This window comes from Maylandia zebra, unplaced genomic scaffold (assembly GCF_041146795.1).
Source record: "Maylandia zebra isolate NMK-2024a unplaced genomic scaffold, Mzebra_GT3a scaffold11, whole genome shotgun sequence".
In the NCBI taxonomy this organism is placed as follows: Eukaryota; Metazoa; Chordata; class Actinopteri; order Cichliformes; family Cichlidae; genus Maylandia; species Maylandia zebra.
The window spans coordinates 1,857,051-1,879,319 of record NW_027490041.1 but is presented as its reverse complement, the minus strand read 5'-3'; the positions used below and the strand labels follow the sequence as shown (position 1 = coordinate 1,879,319).

At 41.6% G+C, this 22,269-nt stretch overlaps 1 protein-coding gene and 1 long non-coding RNA gene across 2 annotated transcripts in view; one reads left to right on the top strand and one right to left on the bottom strand.

The window, feature by feature from the left end:
- The window catches only part of LOC112432718 (protein NLRC3-like), a 28,398-nt gene extending 25,498 nt beyond the window's left edge, over positions 1-2,900 (bottom strand). Inside the window, exon 1 of the mRNA XM_076881410.1 lies at positions 1,336-2,900. Coding sequence (XP_076737525.1) covers positions 1,336-2,549 — 1,214 coding nt within the window. The 5' untranslated portion in view covers positions 2,550-2,900. The remainder of the gene's footprint in view (positions 1-1,335) is intronic.
- LOC143415910 (uncharacterized) overlaps positions 1-22,269 on the top strand; it is a 366,388-nt gene that overhangs the window by 275,404 nt on the left and 68,715 nt on the right. The gene's annotated exons all lie outside the window — the stretch shown is intronic.

The following is a 22,269-nucleotide window of genomic DNA, read 5'->3' as shown; positions in this document are numbered from 1 at the left end:
AGCCTGGTCAGCCTGTCCATTGTCCACACCTGACAGTAATCTACTAGGCTGAATATAACATCAGCACTCCCAATAACTCTGCTAACCTCCTAATCCTCGGATCATCTACTCACCCTTGCAGTTCAGTCACGTTTTCCTGGATGCTGGTCTTCTTGATTCACTCACAGCCACATTAATGCCTTTCGTCTCTTAGACTTACTGGACCACTTTGCCTGGATTCAAAGCTAACAAGTACTCACCCAGACCTCACCACCTGCCTTCCCCAAGTTGCTTTCCGACTGCTGACAAGTAAATGGTAAATGGACTGATTCTTATATAGCGTTTTTCTACTCTCCCGGAGTACTCAAAGCGCTCTATACAACATGCCACATCCACCCAATCACACCCATTCTCACAAACACTTTATCTGAACTTAGTGCTTTCTAAGTACATTCACGCACATTCATACTCTGATGGATGCATCGGAGAGCAAGTTGGGGTTAGTATCTTGCCCAAGGATACTTGACATGCAGACTGGAGGAGCCAGGGATCGAACCACCAACCTTCTGATCAGTAGGTCAGATCAGACCAGCTTTACCTCCTGAGCTACAGAAACCCCAAATAAGACATTGAAGATAACCTCGTTCACTTACTGTAACCTCCACCAGTGATCTTTCTGATGCTGCTCTACCTCTGTTACAGTGACTCAGATTACCATCAACCAAGACCCATTTCCGGAAACCTACCACAGAGCCCACTTCATGCTCACAGCTTCAAGTGCTTGACTTCCACCATAGTTCACAGTTCATGTTAAAAAATTCCAAGTGTCAAGTTCCTGTGTGTAAATAAAGCCTTCACGTCTAGTAATATTCAGTTCCTTCACCTTTGTCTGTATTTTGGGTTCACCATGTTGTTCTGGCCACACCGAGGTAACAGATTTATATTTGAAAAACAGAGAGACATGGGGGATTGCAATAAAGATGAGACACAAACCAGACCTTAAAATAAGAACATCTGAAAACGATGTAGGTGCAGTCTGGTAGCTCAAGTATTTGCTTTAAAAAACAGAGCTAGACTCCTGGTTGTTGGAGACAAGTGAACAACTTGAGGATAATAAACCTGTCAGAGGGGCTGAAGGATCAGAGCTCATGTTCTTATAGGCTGGATCTGGATTGTGCTTTGATTCGAGTTGAAGACAAAAATATTTCAGAAATGCTGACATGTCCTGCTGGAGAGAAATATTTAAAGTATCATGACTATTTAATTTTTCTAAAGTGGTAGTATTCTTTGAACTGAGCACCTCTGATTTATTTCCCATGATTTTAAGAATGAAGCGATGAGTTCATGTTTACTTACAGAGCTTTGTTGGAGGCTTTGACCACTGGCAGCAGCCTCAGAAGAGCCTCCTCTGAAGCAGAGTATTTCTTCAGGTCAAACACATCCAGATCTTCTTCTGATGACAGTAAGATGAAGACCAGAGCTGACCACTGAGCAGGAGACAGTTTATCTGTGGAGAGACTTCCTGATCTCAGGGACTGTTGGATCTCCTCCACTAGAGAACGATCATTCAGTTCATTCAGACAGTGGAACAGATTGATGCTTTTCTCTGCAGACAGATCCTCACTGAGCGTCTCCTTGATGTACTGGACTGTTTCCTGATTGGTCTGTGAGCTACTTCCTGTCTGTGTCAGCAGACCTCGTAGGAGAGTCTGATTGGTCTGCAGTGAAAGACCCAGGAGGAAGCGGAGGAACAAGTCCAGGTGTCCATTTGGACTCTGTAAGGCCTTGTCCACAGCACTCTGGTAGAAGTGTTTCTCTGCAGATTCTCCTGTTTCAGACTTCTGGGAGGTTGTTTGTTGTTGTTCCAGCAGATTGAGTCCAGAGTTGCTGAAGGTCAGATGGACATGAAGAGCAGCCAGAAACTCCTGAACACTCAGATGGATGAAGCAGAACACCTTGTCCTGGTACAGTCCTCTCTCCTCTTTAAAGATCTGTGTGAACACTCCTGAGTACACTGAGGCTGCTGTGATATCGATGCCACACTCTGTCAGGTCTGATTCATAGAAGATCAGGTTTCCTTTCTGCAGCTGATCAAAAGCCAGTTTTCCCAGAGACTCCATCATCTTCCTGCTCTCTGAACTCCAGTGTGGATCTGTTGCACGTCCTCTATTATACTTGACCTTCTTCACTTTGGCCTGAACCACCAGGAAGTGGATGTACATCTCAGTCAGGGTGTTGGGCAGCTGTCCTCCCTCTCTGGTTTCCAGCACATCCTCCAGAACTGTAGCAGTGATCCAGCAGAAGACTGGGATGTGGCACATGATGTGGAGGCTTCGAGCTTTCTTGATGTGGGAGATGATCCTGCTGGCCTGCTCCTCATCTCTGAATCGGTTCCTGAAGTACTCCTCCTTCTGTGGGTCAGTGAACCCCCTGACCTCTGTCACCCTGTGAACATACTCAGGGGGGATCTGGTCTGCTGCTGCAGGTCGTGTGGTTATCCAGACGTGAGCATAGGGAAGAAGATTCCCCCTGATCAGGCTTGTGAGAAGTACATCAACTGTGGTGGGCATCGTAACATCAGTCACAGTTTTGTGGAAGTCCAGAGGAAGTCGACACTCATCCAGACCATCAAAGATGAACACAACCTGGAAGTCTTCAAAGCTGCAGATTCCTGCTTCTTTGGTTTCAGTAAAGAAGTGATGAACAAGTCCCACCAAGCTGAACTTTTCCTCTTTCAGCACATTCAGCTCTCTGAAAGTGAATGGAAATATGAACTGGATGTCCTGGTTGGCTTTGTCTTCAGCCCAGTCCAGGCTGTATTTCTGTGTTAAGACCGTTTTCCCAATGCCAGCCACTCCCTTTGTCAGCACTGTTCTGATCAGGTCCTGTCTTTTGGGTGAGTCTTTAAAGACGTCTTCATGTCTGATGGTTGTTTCTGGTCTGTGTGGTTTCCTGGATGCTGTTTCAATCTGTCTGACCTCATGTTCATCATTGACCTCTGCAGTCCCTCCCTCTGTGATGTAGAGCTCTGTGTAGATCTGATTCAGAAGGGTTGGGTTTCCTGCTTTAGCGATGCCCTCAAACACACACTGGAACTTCTTCTTTAAGACAGACTTAAGTTTAGGCTGACACTTCTGAAGAGCATCTGAATCAAAAAAAGGAAAAAAGAAGGAAAAATACAAATCTGGTCTGAAGGAGCTATGTGATGTACTTTGGCCTTTATTTAACCTATCAAGTTTTTAATATACTCATTCTACCAGAAATCAAAAAGGGGCTTCAGGAATTCCTAAATGTATTTCCTGAAAAAAGCCACGTTAAATGTTTTGAACCTACACATCTGCATTGCTTTGCAGCTTTTCATATGTACCTGATGCCAACATGTGCAGGCTAAACAGGTTTATGCTTTCTGTGCCTCTTCTCCAAACTTTGTAACCAAAAATAACAACATTGAAGTGTCATAACGTTCCCCACTGCTATGTTATTTAAAGAAGCATCTGAGAGAGATTCAGTAATTCACATTTAATTCTTCTCGTAATTTACAATGGCAAAAGATAATGTAAACCCTTTCTGGCCACAATTTGCTTTATTATATGTAAATGTGGCATTTTTTTCATTAAACATTTAAGTCAAATGACCGATGCTTAAAGAGTGTCCTCTTGTTAGAGAAACACTCTGACTTTTCTTTTTTAAGGCAATCAGTTTGCATGGTTTTTAAAAGTAAAGAACACTTGTGTTTAATTAAATACAGATCACATTAGATCTAAGTAGTTTCACACGTTTATGACGATCATCAAAATTCCTCCATGTAGTTTAGAAAATACATTTGCAGGCATGTAACAAATCCAAACATTCGTCGTAGAATGACGTTCTTGCCCTCTCCTTTTTCTTACAATGAATTCTGAGGTTTCACTTTCACATCTCAACAAACTGCAAGGTGACCATTTTTATTCATGGTATCTGATGCATGACCTCACCTTGTTGAGCAGATGGATCAGAGTTCAAACGCAGCTGAGAGAAAAGAGAAGGATCTTTGATCTGAAGATGCTTGATTGTTATCTTGCATGCTTTGTCTCCTTTTTTCCTCACTGTGTCGATCAAGCTGCGTGCCTTGTCTGCTCTGAGTGGGTTCCCATCCAGTATCGATTCTTCCTCCAACTTATTTAAGATACCATCACTTACAAGGGCCTCAAGGAGCAGTTTAAGGATTTCTATTGTTACCCTCCAGACAAAGGCTGACCGTACCCTGGCAAGCTCCTCCTCTACAGGAAGAAGAAAGAGACATAAACATGCTTCTCAGTCGAAATCATGTGAAAAATACAGTGGAACCCCGACTTACGAATACCCCATTTAACAAAAAATTCAAGTTACGAAGGCAATGAACGGCAATATTTCTGCCCATGGTACGGCAAAATGCCGGTGTAACGAAATCCGCTGGCTCTGATTGGCTGAGCCTACAATGCCCACAAGGCCTTCGAATCATGTGACAACCCCTTGGCTTCCGTACTCGTGCTTCGCTGTTCCACTTGAACGACATATTGTTGTTCTAGTTAGCAATTAGCCTATCGTTCAGCATCACCTCACTCAAAAGGTGCAATGGCTGTTTCGACTTAAGAAAATTTTCGACTTACGAAAGACCCTCGGGAACGGATTAATTTCGTAAGTCGGGGTTCCACTGTATTCTAACTTTGTTCAATTAACACTTCAACATCTCATCAACAAATACTAAATTTTAGGGTGTGTAGGGTTAAAATGATGCCAGCTTAAAATGAAACCGAAGAAAAAATTGAAACTGAAAAATAATGAAAAATATGAAAAACAAAATCTTGTCATTCATATCCTGCATTCCAGATTAAGTTTAAAATAAGAACGAGTGCAAGTACGAACGTGAGAATTATGTATATTGTAATAGGTATATTGTACCTAAATGATAGTATATTGTACAAACATGAAAAGTATATTGTTAGAACTATATCTAATATTGTTAGAACAATAGTATACTATAATAATAAACTTTTCACGTTATAATGTGACATAGCTCTATTTTTCTTTTGCCTGGGTGGCGGCTCTACGCTTCCGTACTACGCTTCTGTATCCAACACTTTTCAATGTGGCCTCACAAAATTATTATGACTACAACAACCATGAAAAGAGTTGGATGGACATTGCTACTCAATCACAGCTGCCTGGTCAATGTTTTTCATTAGTAATTTAGCAAAGTTGATGGTGTGTGTGTCTGTAAGACAGAGAGAGGGAGAGCGAGGGACAGATTTTGTATGATAAGCTTCATGTTATGAAGGCACAGTTTGAGCACTCGGGTCGCATCAGAGCATCAGGCCATATAGTGTGAGACCCTGCATCGTGACCTATGAACTTCTAACCTCTGCGATTTAATTGTACAGTTTGAGCAGGAGCTGAATAACGCGACTGAAAAAAAAAATCGCACAGTGTTTGCCCAGCTTAATGCAGACTGTTTAAACTAAACAAGCTGCTGTTTCACATAATAAACCCTGTCAGCTGCAGTATTGTCTTCTGTTTTAACAGTTAAAGCAGTAGAGACGAGCTGTTTGCATGTGCGTGGAACTCTAGCGTCATTAACCATGCTAGCTGTTAGCTTATAGCTCACGCTAGCTAACCAGCGAGCAGTTAAAAGTACAGCTGAAGCTGCACAAAATACCCACAAACTTATCTCACTACAATGTAGCGCCGAAAATATGACTCGCAGCTCGAGCTCGACACATAAGACTGACATCCAGCTAACCACAGCTAAAGGATATTTAGAGAAAACTTAGGTTTCCTCAGGTTACATGAACTGAGTTGTTTGACGCTGAAAAGTTGGTTTGTTTTGGCTCTCACTGAAGACATAGCTGCTCTTTTGTGCTGCTTTTAAGCAAAACATTCTTTGTATGTGAGGAAAATGCTGTTCATCCCCATCAGCTCTAGCGTAGACAACCGGCTCTGCCATGTTTTCATGTGTTTCTTCTTTCCGTGTGTCCGCTACTTTGATACGCTTGGGCAGCCCGCCACTGGATTTTATAAAAATATTCTGCAGTACATCAAAAACGAAAGAAAAGAACAAAAAAAACCAAAAAAAAACCAAAAAAAAAAGGAAAAAAACCATTAATCAACATATGAACGTTACCTCTGACGTTACAGCGGTTTTATTAGAGACACGGCTAAGCATTTTGCATTTTGAATAATTTTAAAAAGTTTAAATTTGCTCAGTATTGAACGGCAGAAATGAGGTTTTCTTTTCGGAAGAATGCAAAAGGGAAAAAAACAGCGGCCGACAGAGCTGTAAGCAACAGTAGACTTGTGCGTAACAAGTAAGCGAATAATGAAGAAAGGGAAACTGTTCTTGAAGTACAGAGAGAGAGAGAGAGAGAGAGAGAGAGAGCTGTGCATCATGGTCGAAGCAAAACAGTAAAAGTCAGAGTGAATTCATGACGATGTTTATGTGAAGCGTAGTTTGGATCTTCATTTGCTGCTGGTTCGGTCAATATTGTTTGGAGAGACATCAAACTAACAGCTTTAGAATCGGCGCATAAAGGGCGTGAACACAAAGCGCAGACCCAACCGTGAGAAAGGCGACATCTAACGGTGTGTTCACACCGAACGCGATGGACGCGAATAGAGCGTCAGGTTTACATGTAAAGTCAATGGAAAGGCGCGATGACGCGCGATTGCGGGTCCCGCGAAAATTCGGAAGCAGATTTGCGTCGCGAAAACGCGTGAAACGCGCGTCAGTGTAGCGCGTCTGGCGCGTTTGACGCGCGAATAAAACCACGCGCGTGAGTTTTTGTGTTGCATTTTGTGCATACGCGCGTTTCGCGTCTACCGCTCGAGTTGGAAAAAGCTGAACTCCAGCGTCAAATCGCGCCGCGACAACCAATCAGGAGCCTGGTGACGTGGCTGTGACCTAGGTCAAAGGGGCAGATCCAGCCAAAGCCTTTCATACTTCAATGGAGGGGAAGGCTAATCAATGCGGTAGCAAACAACTCAGAGCTGTACGACACCAGCTGCTTTCAGTACCGAGACAGGAATAAAAAGGACCGAGCTTGGAGGAAGATATGTGAAGAGATCGGGCAACCTGGTAAGTTCATTCATTTCTCTTTTGAAAGTTTTCACTGACCCGGGGAAGCCGCACAAAAGCTAGCAAGCCACCGCTCATTCGGAAATAAACACCTGCACCGCGAGGGAAAAAGGTGCACGAAAGTGGTGGGCAGATGAAGACAAACCGCGGCATAATAATACTTTTACGTTTTGCAATCTACAAAGGTTTGCACTTTGAGAATCAATTGTGAGAACTGTGACCAATGTTCATGTGTGTGGGGAAAACAGTGTATAAAGTGCGTGACCAGGGGCTAGTTATTCTGAGAACCCCTGCAATAAATGAGGGACCACTGTCTACTCTACGATTATTATATCCAACCTGTTAACATTTAATACTGTATTGATAGAACCAACTGATTCTGCAGCAGAGCATCCCCAGTCCCTGAGCTCCTGCTGCTGCACCCACAGATATGTACAGCAAGCACTGATACCTTTTTAGTCGGTGGGATTCCCTTGTGATCACCTTTACTAAATATCTACAACCAATCTGATTATATCCTGTTTTTGTTTTTTTCAATGTTGAAATTAAAATCTAGTAGCAGCCTTCTCATTTCTTTGTGTTTTGTGCTGTTTTACAGGCCCACAGAGGAGGACGGCTCCGAGGCAGATGAGGGACGGGTCCCAGGACGGTCCATCGGCGGTGGAGCTGGCCATCCTGGAGTCCCTGAAGAGGCCACACCAGTCTCCAATGGAGCATTTCCTCCTCAGCCTTGTTCCTGCTCTGGAGAGCAGCTGGTCCTTTTTATTCCTGTCTCTCTGTAAATTCTTATATTTTATATATTTATGTTTAATGTTTTTCTGTTTGAGACTTTTAATATTATTTCAAATAAATGTTTATAATGACTAATGTCTCAGTTCTACTACACAGCAAATGTTGGCACACAACTTGACACATGTAGAATTTATTTCATATTATACTAATGACAAAATATACTGATACAGTGGGATGCAGAAGTTTGGGCAACCTTGTTAATAGACATTATTTTCCTGTATAAATTGTTGGTTGTTACAATAAAAAATGTCAGTTAAATATCATACAGGAGACACACACAGTGATATTTGAGAAGTGAAAAGAAGTTTACTGGATTTACAGAAAGTTTAAACAAAATCAAGCAGGTGCATAAATGTGGGCACCACAAAAAAGAAATGAAATGAATATTTAGTGTATATCAATGTGTGTGTCTCCTATATGATATATGGGGTGCCTTTGTCTGGATGTGCTTCCCATCCAGAGCTGCACAGCACAGAGGAAAGTTCCAGCGCTCCTGGAATCCCTCTGTGATGGACCGCCAGTCTCCAGGTGAAGGCACAGCCATGAAGTCGTCCACTAGACAGTCCCAGATGGACGTCGCTGCCTGGGGGGTGATCTGGCTCACCGTGGACACACCGACTCTGAAACTGAACGCGATGGTCCTGAAGGAGTCCCCGGTGACAAGGAACCTGGACAAAATTGTTCAAAATCAGTATTATGTGTACTGCAGTTACAAAATACATTATTCAAATTCCAAAATACTTTTGTAATGTCAGATATAAATCACAAAACTTAAATCTTACATAAAACATTTTGTAATTATAAGGATAATTACAAAATGTATATTAGATAATATCTAAAACAGTTGTATTTTGTTTTAACTTTAACATATCATAATTTGATTGGTAGCAACTTTCACAACTACAGTGAGCCAATCACTCATAATTCCTAAACATGTCAATCAGGTAGGAATGAAGTGAGACATTAATAGAAATAAAGAGTTGTATGTTGACATGTAGCCCTTTCCTTGCTTAAATCATTAATATTTTTGAAAAATTAATCTGTGATAAGACAGCTTATCAAGATAGAACCATGTAACTAGAGATGAACCAAACTGTTCACAGTTTTATCTAACTCTGTTTTAATAAAGGCTGTGACCCCTGCTATAGAGTCTGACAGCTGCAGGGATTATATACAAATATTCAACTATCCCAGAATTAAACCAGGTCTAAATAAAAAGGAGTGAGTATCACTACAAGGTTAACTCAGTGGTGCTAATGCTACAGTTTGATATCAGCAAACACCGAGCGCATACATTGATGTGACACCACAGCCATGCTATCATTCAAACACTGATAACAGCATAAATCGAATTAAATCGGGACTTGATGAGAGCTTCTGAGTATCACTAGAAATATTATAAACAGTCGTCTCTGTACCACAGTTTGCTTTCAGTAAACACCGACAGCATTCACTGTTAGCATAGCACATCCATGTTAGCAGTGTATAACTGGATGGATTAGCATATTAGCACAGATATCAATAAAGGACTACCGTATTAAATAGTTTTACTAACCTCAGGCAGACGGACAGGCGCTCTGCAGGTGGGATTGAGCGCCTGTAGTTGGTGTCTAGGCGGGCGATGCTGGGACCGACGAGGGAAAGCAGGTCCTCAAACTGGCCGAGTGAATGACGGTGATAGCGCTGGAATCGGCCGTCATCCAGGCGCAGCTCCTGGAGCAAGTGGTGAAACTCACCAAACTGCTCATGCCTCTGGAGGACCTGATGGACCCAGGTACGGCGAGGATGTCCTTTACGCCGCTACTCTGCTCTCCACAGTACATAGAGAAGGGAGAGTCTCTCTTCAAGCGCTAGCTCGATAGCTGCCATCTTGCAAAAATAGGTCTGGCACAACTCCCTCCCACATTCCTCCCACATTTCCGGTTCACGCGCGTCAAAATATCATATTTTGACGCGCGATGGATTTTTCTTGGACACGCGTTGAGACGCGAATGTACACGCGTCAAATTAGGGGCGTTTGGGGCGTTTTATTCGCGTCCATCGCGTTCGGTGTGAACACACCGTTAGCAAATGGCATAAATATGTATCTGGTGCGGTGATGACCTATTATCCAAACACAGTCCAGAAAGATTACTTTGATGGAACAATTGAAGTACCTGGAAATATCAGGTGTGAGGCTTTTTGTCTCCGTGATGGTGCCAGAATGAAGCCTTGCAGATCATGTAAGAATTTGTTTGGCTTGAACACAGAAGACCTCAGAGAGTGGCCATATGGTAACTGTGCTGAAGCTGAGAGCCTGAGCAATTTGCTTGAAAATGAGAGAGAAGTTGAAACACATGTGGATGAATACTCAGCTGAAAAGGACAACAGGCAGAGAGCTGAGGATGAGGTTGGTAGGGTTCTTAGAACCGTGTTGCAAAGGATTCGGTTTAACTGGACAGGTGAATTTTACAACCCAGAACAAGAGTGAGATTTCATGAAATCGTTTGCATTCATCATTCTGATAAATCAAAGATTCTCTGCTCTGACAGCATCTGTGTGGATTTTCTGTAATCACAGAATTGTCACATTTAATAATTAAAACTGGCTTCTATGGGTTTTTGTTTGTTTGCTTACATATCTAGTGTTTAATGCAATATGAAGCATTATCAGACAGCATTTATTGGGAAGAATCCCATGTTTATACTGGTCTGTACCCAGGGTACACAGAAAATAAAAACACATGTTTTCTTATTATGATCCCAACTATAATTTACTTAAGCAAAAGCACTACATGTGTAGTTATAATATTTATAGCAGTTACTGTTGAGCTTTAAATTGATCATCTTAAATGTTTATATGCTGATTACATTGCTTTATATAAGAAAGGCCTAACTCTGAGTACACTCTGTGCCAAAAAGTGCTGACAGGAAACTGCATGCTTTTGCAGAAACGTGCTTTTGCAGCTAGAAAGTGAAGCTGATATATATCAGTTTTAATTAGTTTTTACCAACTGCTTGCTAGGGCAATCCCACGAGTTTGGTGTTTTTGTATTGAACATGATTCCAAGTGCTTTCTATAACACATAGCAGAGGTGCCACAACAAAGACTGAGAAGAGGACAGGAAGAGACGGTGAAAGAGATGCACTCCTTCGCCATTCATGTTAAAGCGTTGCATAACTTTAATTTTAGAGAGTGTTGCATAACTTTAGTCATTTTTCTACCACAGGTGAAGCCAAGAATTGTGAAGCTCTCTTTTGGCCAAATACCAGAATCTGTAAGAAGAAGAAAAAACAAACAATCAAATAGGTCATTATTAAGAGGACAACAATCTCTTGATGATTATCCACAGTGTCTTTGATAACTCTGAGATACAAACTGTCAAGGATATACACATCCCAGCAAACAATAGCTGTGTTTGACTAAAGCGATTAATAACAAGGACAGAGCTACAATCACTACAGTCAAACATAAAGGGCTTAATCCTGAATCCAAGTCTGAGCTGTGATGCCGTTGGTGCTGAAAGCTGCTCAGATCCTGAAGCTGCACGTTTTGTCTCTCTCTAACCAAACCAGCAGCAAAAGAAGACACATTTCGCTTGACATAAACATTGTCATGAATTCCCTCTTACTTTTGCTGGTTTGCTTCCACCACCATTAAAACACACACAGAAAAACAACACAGCACAGCTCTCTGCCTCTCTCAGTGTACTTTAAGAACACCGTTTCCCATCTCAAATCTCTGTTTTTGGCATTATTCGCTTGCTTGTTATGAAGCAGTCTACCGTTGTTTACAGCCATTTTTTTTTTTAATGACTTCCGACAAGACAGCCTCATTTCTGCTGTTCAATACCAAATTTTATTTATTTTTTTCAAATTAAGTGAAACTGCAAAATGCTCTGCTGTGTCTCTATTAAAACCTCTTATTAAAACCTCTGAATCACTTCAGCAGCATCAGCCAATGTACATTTGTTGAGTCGTGGTTCTCGTCTGCTTTTGTTCTACTGCAGAATAATATTTTTAAGGTTATCTACTGTAAAAAGCTAGGCCAGGAGAATCTGCTTCATGGTTTTGTGTTTTATCCTCAGTTACTTTGACACAAAAGCATCTGCTGTGATGCTCACACCTCTGATGAAGTTTCACAAGTGTCAGTACTGATAAATGATCAGAATTATAATGTTTCTGACTCTCTGAGTAAGAATTAAATGGAATCTAATTGGGACCTTGTGAATTGGAATTGAACAGGTTCTAGAAATCAGTGATGATACTCAGCTCCAATACCCACCTATGATATTAGGCTGACGAACGCTGACTGGGTTTCATTTACCAGCTTTTTATGTTCTTCCTGCAGTTTCCTCCCCACATCACTCATCTTAACTTTTTTCCAGTCCTCCTCAGTCTAAACAGAACACACAACAATACAAAGAAAAGCTCAGGTGATTGATCTCTAACACTAGGCATCCCCAGTCTTATTCTTAGCAGTCTAACTTCTCACCATATCTTTGAAGGCCTCTCCATTGTAGTAGCGCTTGGATGCTGGATACTCTATCGTTTTGTCACATAGTTCCAGGAAACTGGAAGCCACCAGATGCAGCTCCTCTCCGTCATAGCCGTACAGCTTTTTGTCCTCACGCGTCATCAGCACAAGCTCGTCACATGGACATGAGGTGCCCTTTACCACACCAATAACCTGCATTTTTACAATCTCGGGAAGGTAGAATTTTCCCCAGGCGTTAACTTCATCATCATCCCCGTTGTATTTGGTGTTCTCAAGCTCTTCTATCCACAGGTCAGCACCACTTGGCTTCTTCAGGTGAACGCACATGCTTTTGTTTTTGGAAACAAAATCTTTCACCCATTTCAGGTACTTTTCACCTGGAAAGAAGCAGACAAGGAAATATGGATGAATGTAGAAGTGTTGGAAAAGACAAATAGCAAGGTTATCCTACAGCAGTTTGTGAAAATGTTGTATCTTGAAATAAGCAGGCAAAATGAGGATCTCACTTATCTCATATGTTCTGACTACCGACTTTCTTCAGTTAAAGGACAAAAAAAGGGCACACTGGAGGCTGACAGAGTGTGCAATGGTGGGAATCATTTTGCAGAACTCACTAAAGTTTGTTTCTCCTGGAACAAGCTTTTTATACTTCGGCAAATGAAAATACTGTGTTAAACTAAAAAAGAGCACCAGACCAAGGTCTACAGTACTAACAGAAAAGCATGCCGTTACCTGTTGCCTGTCGACACAGCTGCTGATCTTCCTCACCAAAAAAATGAGGATCCCTGAAAGGAATAGAAAGGTTATGTTAAAATGAATGACTGTCACGGTGATCATGGGAAGCTCCGAAATATCACAACAATAGCTACGAAATCACAAAATGCAGTGTGATGTCTGTAAGCACCAAACATGACATCTCTGCAAATTCATCTTGAAATATGTAGGTACCTCACACGTACAGCTGCAGCCATCTCAGCCATTTATCACTGTGGCTGCCAAGTGGCAGCCACTTCACAAGCGCATGGCACAACATAGAAGAGCCACCTCCACAGGACAAGACTCAGCAGTCCATCTGCATCTTAAGGATAAAGGACACTCTTTCGAGGATGCTAATGTTCACATTTTGGGCAGAGAGGACAGATGGTTTGAAAGAGGAGTGAAAGAAGCCATCTATGTCCACTGTGAGCGACCATCTTTGAACAGAGGCGGGGTTTACGACACCAACTCTCTGCCATCTATAATCCAGTTTTGAGATCCTTCCCAGACGCCTTAACGCCCACTCACATCCTGGGCCATCTGACCTCAGGAATTCGCATGATAAGGTGGGGCCAGGTTTCACAATGAACACACCCGAAACTGGCTGATTGGGACCCACACCCAGTTTCACACCTTGGCTCAGGTGATTAGAGGATCATCAGGGGGTCCTTTTGTCCCTCTGTGGGGGGTCACTCCCACTAGGCTTATATCTGGGACTCTCCACCATTTGACCTTAGAACTGAAGAAGCTTCTCGGATGAAGGTGAAACGTCTTCAAGTAACTTAAAGAAGTCCAGACGCTTTTCTTTGCAAGCTCCTTTGACATTTGACCACGAGCAATCTTTTCTGGTTTGACGCCGTCTTTGTAGCCAGAAACCAGCTCTCTCCTCGGCTTCCTCCACTACACGCTTCCCCCACGCCAGTCTCCTCCGTCACTATAAAGGGGAGAGTCATGAGCTCCATCACCCTCACCTGTGCCGTCCAACGTCCCGCCACCAGCCTCCACTGCAGCAGGCCAGAGACCACACCCCTGCTCCTTTGACTACGATGACCTGGATGACTGAGAACCTTCACAGACATAAGGTGAATGTGACAAACAAAGCGCCTTCTTGTTCTCTGTGATAATGTAAAGTTATTAATGAAAAAACAAACGAGTAAAAAACGGACTGGAAACATGTCTTCAATCAAAACTCGACAAAAACAAAGAAACAGCCTCACTTCTCTGCGACGCTCCCTAAAAATGACGTTACGTGTTACGTACCAGAGATTTCTATACAGCCCTTTATCAAGCCGAGAGAAAGTGACGCAAAACCAACTAATAACGACTAGCAGAGAGGCTCAGCTGAGTGTAGTTACCTGGTTTGCAGACGCATACAGACGTTTCCTGTCCTCTCGGACGCAGCTGTGATAGAACATGTGGTGCATTACCGCCACCAACTGGCTTGGAGTGAGGACCGGAAATTGCTCATGCCAAATCAAAAAAAAAAAAAAAACATAAAGAAAGATTAAGTGAAGAGATAAATGAATACATTAAATCAAGAAGAAAAAAACCCACCACCGGACATATACATCCTCATATCCTTCTGTACAAATGAGTTTGTTTTAGAAACTGAAAAAAGCCACAAAACCTTCACATCTAGAAATCCTTTGCAGTAAAACTTGTTTTTTGGCAGGTTCCACAGGTTTTGAATCCGTTTTCTTCTTTATTCCTGATAATTTTGACAATGAAAAAGAACATGTTCTATAGGGCTTTGGAGTTGACGTCACGCCGCAATGCATTGTGGGAGCGCGGCACCATTTTCGAGGTCTACGAATCAAAACAAACACACTGTGTTGGAACGACGATTACAAGATGCTTAAAAGCAGCTCAAAAGAGAACGGACTGTATAGAGACCGATTGCGTCCAGAGGCGAAGCGGCGGTACTTGCAGAAAATAGCGTGCAGTGGAAATGTGGACCCGTATGAAATACGGCCGTGGAGTAGAAACCCTGAAGACGTAGCCTGATATATTTTCGTACCTTATCTGTGGAGTCAGCGCGTACAAGTCGTCATTCAAACAAAGGTAAGTCAGCTCGAGTACTGCGTGTGAAATGCGTTTGATTTCCCTGCAAACATTCACATTAGTGCAGCATAAATTCATTCATGAGGGGAAATTACAGTGAGAACATGTGGAGGCTGTTAGAGGGAGAAGATAGTGAGTTCAGTGCAGGGCTGTGCAGAGAGGTTTAAAGGGGCGGGTGCTCAAAGTTAAAAAGGGGCACATTGAACCAGGCTGAATAACAACAACACACATTCATCAAGAATCTAATATGGGAAGGGCAGGGCTGTGTTGGTCTGAGACTGTAGACATTAAAAAGTCCACAGGAGAGATGGTAGCTGATTAAACAAGTGTCATGAGATAATAACTAAATGCAAAGATTGGTGACAGCGCTTGGAACCATAAGGCAACAAAAAACTATGTATGTAAAAAAAAAAAAAAATAAAAAAATAAAATAAAATAAATATATATATATATATATATATATATATACACAGTGGGGCAAAAAAGTATTTAGTCAGCCACCGATTGTGCAAGTTCCCCCACTTAAAATGATGACAGAGGTCAGTAATTTGCACCAGAGGTACACTTCAACTGTGAGAGACAGAATGTGAAAAAAAAATCCATGAATCCACATGGTAGGATTTGTAAAGAATTTATCCGTAAATCAGGGTGGAAAATAAGTATTTGGTCACCTCAAACAAGGAAAATCTCTGGCTCTCACAGACCTGTAACGTCTTCTGTAAGAAGCTTTTCTGTCCCCCACTCGTTACCTGTATGAATGGCACCTGTTTGAACTCATCATCTGTATAAAAGACACCTGTCCACAGCCTCAAACAGTCAGACTCCAAACTCTGCCATGGCCAAGACCAAAGAGCTTTCGAAGGACACCAGGAAAAGTATTGTAGACCTGCACCAGACTGGGAAGAGTGAATCTACAATAGGCAAGCAGCTTGGTGTGAAAAAATCAACTGTGGGAGCAATCATCAGAAAATGGAAGACATACAAGACCACTGATAATCTCCCACGATCTGGGGCTCCACGCAAGATCTCATCCCGTGGGGTCAAAATGATCATGAGAACGGTGAGCAAAGATCCCAGAACCACACGGGGGGACCTGGTGAAACGGCAGGGAATCAAATCCCGCAGTGCCAGACGTGTTCCGCTGCTGAAGCCAGTGCATGTCCAGGCCCGTCTGAAGTTTGCCAGAGAGCACATGGATGATACAGCAGAGGATTGGGAGAATGTCATGTGGTCAGATGAAACCAAAGTAGAACTCTTTGGTATAAACTCAACTCGTCGTGTTTGGAGGAAGAAGAATACTGAGTTGCATCCCAAGAACACCATACCTACTGTGAAGCATGGGGGTGGAAACATCATGCTATGGGGCTGTTTTTCTGCCAAGGGGACAGGACGACTGATCCGTGTTAAGGACAGAATGAATGGGGCCATGTATCGTGAGATTTTGAGCCAAAACCTCCTTCCATCAGTGAGAACTTTGAAGATGAAACGAGGCTGGGTCTTCCAACATGACAATGACCCAAAACACACCGCCCGGGCAACAAAGGAGTGGCTCCGTAAGAAGCATTTGAAAGTCCTGGAGTGGCCTAGCCAGTCTCCAGACCTCAACCCCATAGAAAATCTGTGGCGGGAGTTGAAAGTCCGTGTTGCTCGGCGACAGCCCCAAAACATCACTGCTCTCGAGAAGATCTGCATGGAGGAATGGGCCAAAATACCAGCTACTGTGTGTGCAAACCTGGTAAAGACCTATAGTAAACGTTTGACCTCTGTTATTGCCAGCAAAGGTTATGTTACAAAGTACTGAGTTGTATTTTTGTTATTGACCAAATACTTATTTTCCACCCTGATTTACCAATAAATTCTTTACAAATCCTACCATGTGGATTCATGGATTTATTTTTTTTTTCACATTCTGTCTCTCACAGTTGACGTGTACCTCTGGTGCAAATTACTGACCTCTGTGCAAGTTCCCCCACCTAAAATGATGACAATCGGTGGCTGACTAAATACTTTTTTGCCCCACTGTATATATCAGCAATCAATCAGAAAATCATTGGTTCATATTACAATTAAATATGAACAGGCTCCTTAGATGTAAGCAGTTCAGATCTGATGTCATTTACATTCTTCACACAGCACATTCGTCCAGGCTGACAGGTAAACATAGAACTAATCTCATGTAACATGACTCATAGTAGAGATCCAGTAAGAAAGATTGAGGCTCTAATATTATTACCACACAATCCAAGGACACACCAACAGCTCAGATTTGTAGAACTATTTAAACAAATGTCTTCTGAATATTCAATTCAGGTTCACAGTGGGGGGGGGGTTTCGTGGAATTTTTTAAATAAAGTCTGCAACACAGAAAGAGCTGTGATCAAGCTATTTATTACTGCGCCAACACACATCAAACATCACAGTTCAGTCATGTCAGCGCTGCCACAGAGGTCGTGCTCCTCCTCCTTTACGCCTTCCAAGGAAGAGGGAGGAAGTTACAAACTGATCCTACCAAACTTCACGTGTCTCGCTATGAAACCTAACGCATCAATGGTTGTGCTGTTTTGTGCCCTTGGCCTTATCAGCACCTGTAAAGGGAGTTGTTTTCTCAAACTGCTGAAGTAAGTTCATCTAGTTTTAGCAACTTTCACTGAACAGTAACAGTGTCACAACTAAGCATATGCATAAGCACTTAAACACTTTAAATGAGAATAACAGAACATTTCTATTACAGAGGCTGGAACCTGTCCCAGTAGTAGGTAGAGCACACCTGGACAGGTCACCAGTCTGTCAGAGGACTAACACAGAGACAGACATCAGAGTAACAAATCTATTTAAAATTAATGTAAGTTTGCTGCAGCTGTATGTATGAACATGTGTTTCTGTGCTCACAGTCCACCTCTCAGGAACCTGCAGTTCACTTTTAGTCTACTTTAAACAGACCTCACAAAAGGCTGATGTGGCTGGATCAGTAGTCTGATTTGAGTACGATACCTTTGGCCAGGGATTCATCTGGTGCATCGCTTCACTGCAGTCTTACGTATTTTCCCCACACCTGAATAAAAAAATACTGATATATACAAATAACAGCTTCAGCTGATGCAGCCTGACTCAATCCTAGATGTTCAGCACACAGAGACACAGAGGTGCCGTTTAAAGTTTAGTGTTAACCTGAGTCACTGATCATTTGCAGTATTACAGAGTCTGGCAGTCTTTGCATGATGTCCACGTCACTGTAAGTTTCTAGCTGACTTCACTGCAATTTCAATTTCAATTTCTGCTGTTCACAAACGCTGTCCATCTAATCTGACTGAGCTGGAGCTGTTTTGCAAAGAAGAATGGGCAAAGATTTCAGTCTGTAGATGTGCAAAGCTGGCAGAGACAGACCCTAAAAGACTGGCAGCTGGAACTGCAGCAAAAGGTGGTTCTACAAAGTGTTGACTCAGGGGGCTGAATAATTACGCACACCCCACTTTGCAGTTATTTATTTGTAAAAAATGTTTGGAATCATGTATGATTTTCGTTCCACTTCTCACGTGTGCACCACTTTGTGTTGGTCTTTCACCTGGAAGTCCAATAACATTGATTCATGTTTGTGGCTGTAATGTGACAAAATGTGGGAAAGTTCAAGGGGGCCGAATACTTTTGAAAGCCACTGTATATGTAGACACAGGACTACAAGTAGAAGATCAGACATGAAAGTGGAGATAACACAGAAGACCTGCAGCAAAGGTCAGAGGTCAGACTGGGCCCCTGGATTCAACAATGAGCCAATGATCATCAAGCAGTGACTAAAGCAGAGCCCTGACGTTCTGACATTCATCACACAGTCAGAACAAATGTCTGCTGATGACTTCATCTCATGAAACGACTGATAGATGTCAGTTCATTGATCAGCTGAGCTGCTGATCTTCATCATCACAGAAACATTCAGCTTGTTTCAATCAGTAAATAACTCCCACTACTCCCAGTTTGAACTGTTCCCACTCAAAATGCTGTGAGAACAATGATCAGCCGGTCGTCACGGCAAAGCTACGAGAGCGTCTCTCAGCATGGGCCCGAAAAAAGTTCTGTCAGCCGAGGAAGGAGACGATATTAAGAAGTCGCTGGAGTTTATGACAGAGGAGATTTCTACTGTCAAACTGCAGCAGAAAGCCATCCTGGACCTGGTCGAGGAAGTTAAGGCTCTCCGCATCCAGAACGCCGAGAAGGATCGGCGGCTGGCGTACCTGGAGAACAGAGTGGCGGATTTGGAGCAGTACACCCGGATGAACGATGTTATCATCACGGGGCTTCGCATCAAACCCCGGTCATACGCCCGGGCGGTCGCCACTGACAATGTAGGAGGGCCAGGAGAGGAAGATGTCAACTCCACGGAGCATCAAGTGGTTACCTTTCTACGGTCCAAAGGTGTGGAAGTGGATTATAACAACATTGAGGCTTGCCACCCTCTACCCCGAAAAAATGACAGTGACAAACCAGCCATCATTGTGAGATTTGCAAACAGAAAACAGAAAACAGCACTGTTAAAACAAGGAAGGAAACTGAAAGGATCCGATGTCTTCATGAACGAACATTTGATAAAAAGAAATGCGGACATTGCCAGGAAAGCACGTTACTTGAAGAAACAGGGAAAAATTCAAAATACATGGACCACCAACTGCAAAGTATTCATTAAACTCAATGGAACACCGGAACAAGCCAAAGTGTTGGTCATCAGAAATATGGAAGAGCTGGACAAATACTGAGGTCAACTTACTCTGGAGGTATGAATACACATGTGACGTGACACACAACACAACACATGGCACAGTCCAAAAGAACTTCATCTGCATCCGGCAACAATATCAACATAACTCATTGGAATTCTCTTTATGATAATCTGGAACTGAGAACATTTCGATACACAGACCATAATGTTCTAGACTTAGAAAAGGATATAGACCCGGAAAATAATTTCTTCTACAACATCAGCTGTAACTGCTGCTACTTCACTGATGAACAGTTTAAGCACACCATCAACACGGAAAATAAATTATCAATAATCCATTTTAATAGCAGAAGTCTGTATGCCAACTTCAACAATATAAAGGAATATCTAAATGAGTTGACAAATCCATTTGGAATTATTGCCATTTCTGAAACATGGATCAATGCGGAGAAAGGAATGGACTTTGGACTGGAGGGATATGAAGTGAATTTTGTAAATAGAAGGAACAAGAGTGGAGGGGGAGTAGCTGTGTATGTGGATAAAAACCTAAATTACAAGGTGGTAGAAAGTATGACAACTGTAATTGATAATTTACTAGAATGTATAACAATTGAAATTTATAAGGAAAAAGAAAAAAATGTAATAATTAGCTGTATATATAGAACACCTGGCTCTAGTATTCAAGTATTTAATGACTTCATAGAGGAAATATTCTCTAAAACAAATCAAAAAGTTATGTTTATCTGTGGTGATTTTAATATTGACCTGTTGAATCCAAAAAAGCATAAAATGAGCGACGAATTCCTAAACACTATGTACAGTTTGAGTTTACATCCTAAAATAACCAGGCCTAGCAGAATTACACCACATTGTGCCACCTTACTTGACAATATTTTCACTAACAATATGGAAAACAACATTGTGAGCGGAATATTAATTAATGACATCAGTGATCACCTACCAGTTTTTGCAGTTTATGACACTAATTATAAGAAAAATCAGCATGAAGAACAACTGAGATACAGACGTGTAAGGACAGAAGAAACTATGACTGCATTTAAGAACGATCTATTAAATCAGGACTGGGACAAGGTGTACAAAGAAGCTGATATTGATATTGCATATGGCATATTTTTAAGAATATTCATGGAGTTGTACGATAAAAACTGTCCAACAATAAAATACAACAGAAAGCACAAATATTCAGATAGACCATGGCTCACTAAGGGTTTACAAAATGCATGTAAAAAGAAAAATACACTCTATAGGGAATACCTAAAACAAAGAACAAAAGATGCTGAAAATAAATATAAAAAATACAAAAATAAGTTGACCAATATTATACGTGTATGTAGAAAGGAGTATTATAGTAAAATATTGAACAACAATAAACATAATATGAAGGGAATATGGGATGTTTTAAACGGTATCATTAAAAATAATTCTGGACAACAAAGTTATCCACAATACTTTATCGATAATGGCAATATTATGGAAAACACTGCTGATAAGGTCAACAGCTTTAATCATTATTTTGTAAATATTGGACCAAAACTGGCAGAACAAATTCCTGAGTCACTGCCATCAGTAGACTGTAGTGAAAACCTGATTGATAGGAACCCTAACTCAATGTTCCTCACATCAGTGGAGGAAAAAGAAATAATTGACATTGTACACATGTGTAAATATAAAACATCCACTGATTGTAATGATATTGACATGAAAATCGTCAAGAAGGTCATTGAAGGAATTGTAGGACCTCTAACATATATTTGCAACTTATCATTTCAGACGGGAAAAGTGCCAAACAAAATGAAAATAGCTAAAGTTGTGCCGCTGTATAAAACCGGGGATAGACGCCACTTCACAAATTACAGGCCTGTTTCTTTACTACCACAATTCTCCAAAATCCTAGAAAACCTGTTTAATAAACGATTAGACAAATTCTTAGATAAATATAAATTACTCTCTGATAGTCAATATGGATTCAGATCAAAAAGATCAACATCTCTGACATTAATCGAATCAATTGAGGAGATTACGAATGCTATAGATCAGAAACAGTATGCAGCTGGAGTATTTCTGGATCTCAAGAAAGCATTCGACACAATCAATCATGACATATTAATTAATAAACTGGAACGGTATGGGATTAGGGGGGTTGTACTGCAATGGGTGAAAAATTATTTAAGTGACCGGAAACAATTTGTGAAGCTGGGTGTCCATTCCTCATCATGCTTGGACATTGCTTGTGGTGTTCCACAAGGCTCTGTACTGGGTCCAAAATTATTTATTATTTATATAAATGATATTTGTAATGTAATTTGTATATAATTAAAATTAGTATTATTTGCAGATGACACAAATATTTTTTGTTCTGGGGGGAATCTAAAGGAGCTGCTGGATA